Below are 10,320 nucleotides of genomic sequence, written 5' to 3' on the forward strand. Positions count from 1 at the left end.
GCTCTAAATGGAGTCATTCAATCACTATTAAATAACATGACAGTTTTTTTTCCAATTTTGAAATCATAAAAAAATATTTCCCCGAAAATACATGATCGAGAAATACATTTTCAAAGTATTGTTCCTCTGCTTAAAAACGTTTGAGTTAATGCCATTTCTATGCACCCCTATTGCATACATTCTAATCAATGTATATTTTTATTAACAATCGGGCTTATGATATCAATTCCTTATCCCCCATCAGTCTGTTTTTATTTCACGATGATGAATTCACTTCACAATCGTCCATCAGCTAAGATTTGTGAAGAAAAGTGTTATAAATGATAAATACATAAATAATTAGGCTACATCAATAAAAACATTGCATTCACAGTTTTGTCTTGGATACATTTTCAATGATCTCTCAGCAGAAACTTTTAGTTTCTTAATAATCCTTTTTTGTTACATAAACAACACGATTTTTATTCACAGTTGCTTTTTTTTTAAGACATGAAAATTTTGCTTTTGAAGATTAAAAATGTTCTCCACCAAAGCGCCATTAGAGCGTTTCATCTTTGAAATCTCTCCCGGAAGTAGCGTGTGTTGAAAAAGCCCAACGACAGCAGCTTGAATCTCCGACGGACCAAATGTAAGCACATTTACACAAAATATCCTCGCTTAACATGATCAGCAGTTAGACTGGAACTGGAAGTCTTTCCTGGACGCGGATTCCTGGAAGCTCCGTGCGTCTTATTCCAGCTGAGATGTGCTCTGTTGCGTCTTATTAAGCAGAGAGCACGCGCTTCCTCAGACACGCTGGTGATTTTCTTTTAAAAAAAAAAATTTAAATTTTAGCGTCTATAAATAATAATTTATACCTTCATCGTCGTTAGACACCTATAATTTAAGAACTTGCAGGAATTTTCGTCTGACTGTTTTTCAACCGGTCTCAATCTTTATGAGTTTTCTTGCTCCAAGGTGAGATATTTCTTATTCATGTTAAAGGTACAGAGAATGATTGATGATGATAATTTTTTTGAATTACTGTGAGAGAGATGTTAGTTCAATAGCATAATGGTAGTTATACATCGATGTGTTCTTTTTTTTCTTTTTCTTTTTTTTTTTTGCTCAGCATAGTTTTCCTTGTTATGATTAACGGTTTTATTTGCTTTTTTTCCTTCTTTACTTGCTCACTCAGAGCCTCCTGAGCCTCGGTCTTGACGCTTCCTCTCCTAGAGTCTTTGATTGCTTCGTAGAGAACTTGTTCTACTGAACCTCAGACCATTTTGGGATGGCAGAATAAAGAGAACAAAAATCTGGTTTGATACTTTTCATGTTGCTAATCTCAGGTTGCAACATTTATCGGGCAAATATTTGAGCCACATGTTGATGGCCCCAAGCTGGCTTATCTACTGAGGCCAAAACTGTCACAGAGGAGGAGACAGAGATAGGAGCAGGGGTGCTGTCTAGGAAGGCGTTGGCCCAACATGAACGTGTCCTGTCCTGTCAGATCTGGTCAGAAATGGTGGCCCCAGCAGTGACTCCTGTTCATCACGAGGAGCGAGGAGGTCCATGCTGCCCACATCCTCCACCTCCACCCTGGGACCTCCCAGATGACCTGTGCTGCATCACCTCCACCTTCCAGCACCTTCAGATCTCAGGTAATGTGGCATTTTACATGTTAGCATCATTTCATTTCATAGGTATTTACTGTAATCAGCACCTTCTACACATGCGGGGACATAATATTGCGCATATGAAACATTTTTGCACAATTGCCTTTGTCATACTTTTTTTTTTTTTACAAGCATAGACTATGTATAACTATGTAGCTCTAAATATATTTTTTTTAAAGATTACTTTATTATAATGTTTTCCTTTGTCCTGCCTGTTCTGCTGAATACTTTGAGAAAAATCTGAGTCAGATACCTTTTGTACGTACACAAAAATGTCATGGGAAGCTGAGTCTGACTTTGGGTGACACTGGAGGAGCTGTAACATCAGTAATGTGGTTACATTCTGCAAATGTAAATGAATGTAGGGAATAAATGCAAAGCAAATGTCTTATTGCAGGCTGGTACTGGGGTTCTATCTCAGCCAGTGAGGCTCGGGACGCTCTCCTGACTGCATCTGAGGGTACTTTCCTGGTGCGGGACAGCAGTCACCCTCAGTACATTCTGGCCCTGTCAGCGAAGACCTGCTGTGGCCCCACTAGTGTCCGAATACAGTACAATAAAGGCTCTTTTTGGCTGGACTCCCTCACCCCTGACCTCCCTCGCCTGCAGTCCTTCCCTGATGTTCTCCATCTAATACAGCACTATATCAACTCAGGACACTCACCACCTGGCCAGACACCTAATGAAGACAATCCTCAGGCCAAAACACAGCTGAACCCCGTCCAGGGCACCGTTAAGGATGGCGGCGTGCCTCTGACGCTGAGACGCCCTCTACACAGACCAGAAGCCTTCCCTTCTTTGCAGCACCTGACACGCCTCACCATCAACAGAAACACAAACCGCCCTGACCAGCTACCGCTCCCAAAGCCCCTGCTGCAGTACCTGCAGGACTACCCTTTCCACATATGAGGGTCTCTGCCTCTGTGGTGCAGGACACAGAATCAGGAACACGGATCAGAGTCACACTGAATCACCACACCACACACTGTGAGTCTGAGACCCCAGTGGTAGGGACCCCACTGCCCAGGAGAGACCTCAGTTTCACCACAGTGACTCTGCTGGCCTCCAGAATCATGCTCATGTAGCACAGGAGGCTTCTGCTGGTGTGTCTGTGTGTGATCCTCCATCACACCTACACAAGAAGACCCAGGGAACAGATTTTTGATATGGATACACACATGAGCTTGTACTGCCTACAGGATGTTCCTCCAGGGTTGCTTTTGGGGGAAAAAATTGGGAAGAGCACAAATGTATCCTGAAGCACTGTACAAAATGCCTGAGTTTGAAATGTATTTTTAGTCATTTGTGATACATATTTATAGGTAAGAATAAAATTATACTGCAGTGAAATTACGGATAAAGTATTCCTGATTTTACAAAATCCTTTTCCATTGTTGAATCCCTCACTAGCACAGCTGAAAGTAACATATTTGTTAAAAAAAAAATTTAAAAGATGGCTGCGCTGGTCTCCAAGAGGTAGAACTGAGCAGTGATGAGAAAGCCTCTTATCAAGATTAGTATAAGAGATCCAGTTATTATTACACCGCTGCACCGACTGAGATGGTCCATCACTGTCTGGCTCTCTCTGACTCAACCTGTACAAGCATCAGGATGCTATACACATAAAATATGAAGCAGCATGACTCGATGTCACACAAAGAATGGGGTTTACTTAAAAAAACAATCCACACATACAGAAGACTTTTTTTTATGTAAATACTATAAAAGAAAATACGGGTACTAAGGTTGTTTCATGAATTTACAAATGTTTCAGTCTGCAGGTGTCATTGATATAAAAGGGAAAGGGGAGTTAGAAATGAATGTTGGGGATATGTGTGTGAGGAGGGGCATAAAATAACCAGAAGCCAGCCCAATGTGGAAAGAATTCAACTGGAACTTAAAAGTGAGATATTTTAGGACCCCCCCCCTCAACTTCCAAATTTGATGGCAGTAAAACACATTTGTGCTGGGGGGGATTGGCACCTGATAGGAGACCATACACACACATTTTGGGACTGCCCAAAGTCGAAAAAATATTGGGTGGGGATTTGGTAAGAATTATTCTCGATATTGAACATTGATTTACCTCTGACCCCACAATTTGATATTATAGGAGCACTCCCTAAGGGAAGATGGGAAAAAAGGAAGCTGTGTCTATTACATGTCCTATTATTAAAAGCTAGGAAGATGAGAACTCTCTTGTGGCTAAAACCACTTCCCCCTCAGTGGCAGAAGAGAGTGAGGACAACTTCATCTTAGGGTGGACATTGTAAGAGCAAGATGGGCTCCCACAAGCAAATACTTAAATCTGCCAACGTGAAAAACTGTCAAACTGTGCTGTCTTAGAAGAACTGTCCAAGGGTATTTTTTGATTTGTGCAGAGGAATATCAGAAAGAGTCCAGTGATCCTGAGTTGTTATGGGTTTGGTTGTTGAATTTATTCATTTCTTGAATAACTTTGATTATGGTATGGTAACAAAGAAAAAGCCAATGTAAATCAAAATATATGTGTAAATGCGTAAGAATTCCAATAAATACTTTGTTCAAAAAATATATGAAGCAACAATGTGGATAATTTATCAGTTTTATTAACTTATATGGTGATCAAAAGTTTTAGAGGACCTGCATCTCTAATTTTTTCATAGACATTTCAGAGACAAGATAAAAAAAAAATTACAAGGTCATAGAAAAGTGAAGAATAATGTTAATTTCAAGATAGTTTCTATCGATCATAAAAATTATAATTTTCTGCAGCAAGTACTATCAATTGATCCTTGGAGGGAAATGCAAATATGTCCTAAAGTAAGTCTAAAGTATAGCTTAAAATTCAATAGGAATTGAACTGCAGTAGGAAAGTGACAGATGTCAATTATAAAATGAATCATGGCTTAATTGCATTGAATGGACCCAATTGCAGGGTCCTGCTATTGTGAATGCTTGAAACTCATCGAGTGTAGGAAAGAACAGAAATAAAGTGGTAAAGAAAAGAAGTCATTTCCAAATTCGAAGCCTAACAACTTCCAGAATACATGAATAAGAGCAGCACAGCTGGAGCACGCACCACTTTAACATGACTTTTAGTTGTCAGTGGCTCTTTAATATAAAGCTCACCAGCATTCAAATGCACACAAATCATGAGGAAGGTGTACTTTTGCTCTTTTTACCTGAGTGAACTCCATATCTGATGTTTTCACTTTTACCTAAGTAGAATTATGAGTACTATTTAATCTGGGTATTTCTACTTTTCACATAAGCAAAGGAACTGTGTACTTCTTTGCCTTTGTGTCTAATGAACAAATATTAATGATTTAACAGATGATTATTTCATGCTAGGTTCACCTGTGGCTTTGCATCATTCTGAGAAAAATAAATTGAACAGAGAGCGCAGTTATTATTATTATTATTATTATTATTATTATTATTATTATTATTATTATTATTATTATTATTATGTACTTGTACAGTCTTTCCTGTCAGTAGAACAATGTATTGTTATCCTCTCCCCACCCCCTCACTTCCCTTCTGTTCATCCTCCAGCAGCAGCGACGGAGGCCAAGAAAGCACAACTTGGAAATCATTTGGAAATATTTCAACTCATTCACCAGGTAAACATGGGATATTTACAAAGAAAACACAAGTGTTCTACCTTGTCAATGTCTTTCGTTGGCTATCGTGAAATATCGCTTCATGCATTTCGTTAAAATGGATTTTCTTCCGCTATTCCGCTCTCGATAGCTAGCTATCTAGCTAACGGACCGATAAAGTCTCATTGACTTCCGTTATGCTAAGCTAAGCTCGGCGAAAATAGCTAGCTAGACCTCCTCGGCTCGCAAAACGAGTTTTTTTCTGAATATTTTGAAGTGATCCATAAAAATCACCGTGATAAACTGTGTCAATAATGTCGCTCTTATATCATACAGCACCCCTCAACATTACTAAAACGATATAAAGTTAGCGTACAAGCCGCATATCCGGCTAACTCCTACTAGCTTGTAGCTAGCGTCGAGCCTTTGGTAAATAGAACGATCTCTTGATTTTTTAAATTGTGTGTCAGACAACAGTAAGAAGATTGTCACTCACACTTTTTTTTTTTTTTTTTTTACTAACGATTAATGTATAACAGTTATTATTTTTGAGCGGTGTTATAATATTTATATTAATTTGTGTAGCTAGCTGTCGGGGTGGGTCAGGACATCGTAGAGGAAATGTTTCAACATGGAAGGTAATTCCTTGTCTGTTTTAGTTGAGGCTTAAATAAACCAAAGAGACAGACACATTTAATGATTTATCTTTATTTATAACCCAGTTAGTAATTGACTGAGTGGTTGTAAACAGCCAGGGAGTAAATGTTGCCGGTGATGGCGAGATAGTTGGCCTCGGGTGTTGGTTTCAGACGTGTTTGGCGTATTGTCAACACAGCTGAAGGTTGTTGGCCTCCCATCGTCTCTCATAGAGCCAGTAGTTGCATAATACTTCAGTGCAATAAAATGCCCCTCTAGTTTTGTTAGTTAAAGTGTTCTTAAGCACTACTGATTTGTGTCTCTTGTCTGCAGCTATGGCAGCAATCAGGAAAAAGCTGGTCATAGTCGGAGATGGAGCTTGTGGGAAGACCTGCCTGCTCATTGTGTTCAGCAAGGACCAGTTTCCAGAGGTCTACGTGCCCACGGTGTTCGAGAACTACGTTGCTGATATTGAAGTCGATAGTAAACAGGTCTGTATGCTTTTGCTCTATTCACAGCCTTACACATCAGAATGCACAATTAAGACAACAGTTGATTGTGTTGACTTCCCTTGTCTGGTAAACTGTGATAGATGCTATATGTCCAATGTTCCTCGGGTGTGTTTGGTACGAAATTCAGCATGAGGACTAAAATTGATCAGACTGGTTGAATGAAAGGTCATTTTAGTGTGCAACATTATGCATGAGTCTCCCTCACAGCTTTTAAAACTGCAAATCATCACGGTCCTTCTGGACTGACAAGAACTTGGTATTTAATGAATCACCAAATCAGACTTTATGACAATTGTGGGTAAAACATTTAGTTATCTTTATTTTATTTGTTTCTAGAAATAATCTCCCAACCCTCTCCACCATATGCCTTGGGACTTATAGGAACCTGTGATTTCAGTTTGTAGGATTTTTATAATCACGTAAGAGAAACTAAAGTAATGTGTGGTTATAGTTGTCATCGTAATAGCAAAATAGAGGCTGCACAGGCAAAAAAGTCACTCCCAGCTGTATTTATTTCAGTGTGAATATCATTCCAACATTTTTCTTTTTTTAATGGAAGTCAGTTCGGGAAAGTAGAAATAGTCTGTGTTGTGGTGCAGAGTGGAGAATCCCACCATAACAGACTGCATTCCGTCACATAGTTTAACATTGGTATGTAATGTGGACATAACGCTCACACCAGAGCCAACAGTTCAGTGTCTGGGCTGCAGAAATATCCTTTCACAGTAATGTTACCAAGATGGTGCCGCCTGTTAGTACAAAAGACAGCAAGCAACCTCTTTCCTTTCCACTTATATTCATTCTGGTGTGCCTGAACTACCTGAACGCTGTCATTGGCTGTGTTTGGGTTTAAAGAATCTTCCTGCATCTGTGAAAGGAATGACCATGGAAGTCCCTTCATTTTCTCACAAATTCATCCATTGTCCATAATGAGTGTTATCATGACCTGGCTCTCCTCCCATGATGCTTTTTTCCTCAAATGCATCGTCTGTAGTCAATCAACTGCAAAGTTGCTGCATGACTGAATTCCTTCATATTTGAATGTAAAATATAATACCATTATGAAAATATGAGCAAGACCCTTTGCAAACTTGTTGAGAGAGGGTGCAGCCTATTATGAGAGTGTAAATAAGTTGTGTGACATAAGACACAAGAGGATTAGGCAGAGCAAACTCTTGGCACCAAAAATAAAAAAGAGGGCGTTTGTTTATCCGATCTGGGTTATTGTTGATGCGACATAATGGGCTCTGTGGAAGAGGACACACAGGAGGTATAAAGGGTTTGTTCGAAATAAACACAGCCATTTTCCGTTTGAGGTGATTGTACAGCAATGAAATGTCATCATGGATATTGCTTTCCTTTCAATAATTATTATAAATTTCTATTGAGTGAGTCAAATGTGCAATAAATAATTTCTGGATAACAGGACGTTGATGATGTCAGTATGACATCAAACCTGTGGCATTGAAGTGGTCTGCACATGCACCTTCTCTGCTGCTAACCTGTGAACTCTTGGCTGCAGGTGGAGTTGGCACTCTGGGATACAGCCGGTCAAGAAGACTACGACAGACTGCGCCCGCTCTCTTATCCTGACACTGATGTCATTCTCATGTGCTTCTCCATCGACAGCCCCGACAGTCTCGGTAAGTAAATTTGGAAATGTGTCATTGTTTATGTTGCATTTCTGTCTTATGCAAGTGTATTTCACACAAAGGTTTGAGTCAAAGATTGTACAGCTGCATACAAAACAGCTGAACAGGCCAAGAGTATCAGATCAGCACCCTCACCCTGTTGTGTGTGATGTTGAGAGACACTCTTTTCTCCCCCTCTTTAGAGAACATCCCGGAGAAGTGGACCCCCGAGGTGAAACATTTCTGCCCCAATGTTCCCATTATACTTGTGGGAAATAAAAAGGACCTGCGCAATGATGAGCACACCCGCAGGGAGCTCGCCAAAATGAAGCAGGTACAAAATATTCACACATAGGGATGAAGTCTCAGTTAACCAAAACATGAACATCAATGAGATCTGACCCTCCTGATACCACTAACGAGACCAGCTAGAAGAGATGGTGAGAGAGCAATGATAGAACTAGCGGAGGGACCAGGGTATTCCAAGTACGGCAGGAGCAGTATTGTGACCTTGGTAAAACAGGAGCATGCCGAGTGTGCAGTGTAAATATACAACACAGAACGCAAATGAGAGACGCAATAATGTTTGCAAACAAGCAAACGCCAGACTAGCATGACTATTTTTCAGCAACGCTGTAGAAAAGTAATTCTGCTGAAGTTCCTGTTCATTGAGGGTCCTCTGATGGTATCAGCATCAATAACAATACAGAAACTTCCCTGTCTCTATGCACACACACACACACACACACACACACAGCCTAGTTCCACATCTGTGTTTGCTAACTCTTCCATGGATCTTCTTCTCTAGGAACCTGTGAAATCGGAGGATGGACGGGACATGGCTAACAGGATCAGTGCCTTTGGATACATGGAGTGCTCTGCAAAAACAAAGGATGGTGTGAGGGAAGTGTTCGAGATGGCTACCCGGGCTGCACTACAGGCCAGGCGGGGGAAGAAGAGCAGTAAATGCATCCTACTGTAAATGGGGGGGCATGAGGACTGCTTCCTACGGGGGGAAGAAGGAGCATTAGGTCAAATCCCCAAACATACCTACACAAAAGACTGTTCTCCCCAGTTTTTACAAAAGGCGCAACAGCTTTTACTTTTTTTGTCTTAAAGCAAAAGTAGTCAGGTTCTGTCAGTATTCAATTTTGAGGTGATGGAAAAAAAAACAACTTTTTGTACTTAAACACCAGTGAATCAGCCATAATGAAACCTCCTTCATAAACATGTACTATGTAATGAGAAGTCAGCCAGGGGACCTGTAGAGTCCTACCTGCCAATTACAGTTAAGAGCTTAGCCCTGTCTGCTGAGCTGAGGAATGTCTCCACAGCCAGCGAGGGTGAAGTACCTACACACTGTGACCCTTAGTCCTTTAATTATTACAACAAGCAGATGCACATCTGAAGGCAAAATTGTTTGTGTGGTTCATATAAAACTCCTTTGTGCATCATGCTCACATGCACGATATGAGACTGGAAACTCATTTTGTTAAAAGCGCAAATGGAAAGTTAGTGTTTTGTGTAATAAATTACTTTGTAAGAATCTTGCTAATTTGCATCACTTGCTTGATAAGCACTGACCCAACATTTTAGCCACTGAAATGTCCTGCTTGGATACAAAATAAATGATTTTAAGTAGGATTTTGAAAGAGAAAACCTCACAGATAATTTGACATTTGTCTTTTGCATCTTTCTCATATTTCAAGTATACCAGAGCTGTGTTTGCAGTCACCCCTCCTTAATGCTTTACTCACCAGGCAGCAGTAGAGTTTGGAAGAATAGAGCTGGGTATCGTTGAAAAATTTTCAGTCCTTTGCCAACACCTTGATTTTGATATCAGTTTCTTATCAATACTGTTAACAGTTTTAAATCCTTTTTAACACTAACGGGCACTTTGAGACACCTCCACCATTCCTAATGTATTTTTAAAAAATGTAGTTTTCCACAATGCTAATTTGATCAGCTACAAAATGTACAAGCTCTGCTTCAGCTAATGTTATAATCTTCCATCATGTTTGGTAAGAATTGGCCTCTTAGTTTTACCGTAACCTGCCAAATGACACACAAATGCCACCTTGGTGCAGGTAATAATGAAAATTACACGACACGTTAATTGTAGGTTGTAGTTTTAGCCACTTGGCTTTTTCACCTTCAAAACAGTGTCATAATATACAAACATCAACAAATTTACCAAAAGAAAATGTGCCATGTTAAATGATGTTAAAATGTCATGTTGCTAAAGCACATTAGCATTTTTCCGTTCAAAGTAATTTCACAACATAAATAATAAATCATAACT

The 10,320-nt window shown here is 39.8% G+C and overlaps 2 protein-coding genes across 3 annotated transcripts; both read left to right on the top strand.

The window, feature by feature from the left end:
- Positions 1–596: 596 nt before the first annotated feature.
- cishb (cytokine inducible SH2-containing protein b) lies at positions 597–4,170 on the top strand. 2 transcript variants are annotated; one of them, XM_086199603.1, is made up of 3 exons: positions 597–628; positions 1,490–1,640; positions 2,053–4,170. In XM_086199603.1, the coding sequence occupies exons 2-3, from the start codon at positions 1,502–1,504 to the stop codon at positions 2,562–2,564; spliced, it is 651 nt and encodes a 216-aa protein (XP_086055729.1). In that variant the 5' UTR covers positions 597–628; positions 1,490–1,501; the 3' UTR covers positions 2,565–4,170. The 2 variants fall into 2 exon arrangements, with proteins under 2 accessions (XP_086055729.1, XP_086055728.1); XM_086199602.1 differs by lacking the exon at positions 597–628 and adding an exon at positions 635–957 and having other exon boundaries at positions 1,178–1,640.
- A 977-nt stretch (positions 4,171–5,147) lies between these two features.
- On the top strand, positions 5,148–9,851 carry LOC147268218 (rho-related GTP-binding protein RhoA-B). The gene is made up of 5 exons (XM_086199604.1): positions 5,148–5,260; positions 6,209–6,366; positions 7,910–8,030; positions 8,222–8,352; positions 8,827–9,851. Exons 2-5 carry the CDS (start codon positions 6,211–6,213, stop codon positions 8,998–9,000), a joined length of 582 nt encoding a protein of 193 aa, XP_086055730.1. The 5' UTR covers positions 5,148–5,260; positions 6,209–6,210; the 3' UTR covers positions 9,001–9,851.
- Positions 9,852–10,320: the final 469 nt, after the last annotated feature.

Source organism: Aulostomus chinensis, chromosome 3, assembly GCF_037954235.1.
Source record: "Aulostomus chinensis isolate RoL2024-O1b breed Wild chromosome 3, RoL_Achi_v1.0, whole genome shotgun sequence".
NCBI lineage: Eukaryota > Metazoa > Chordata > Actinopteri > Syngnathiformes > Aulostomidae > Aulostomus > Aulostomus chinensis.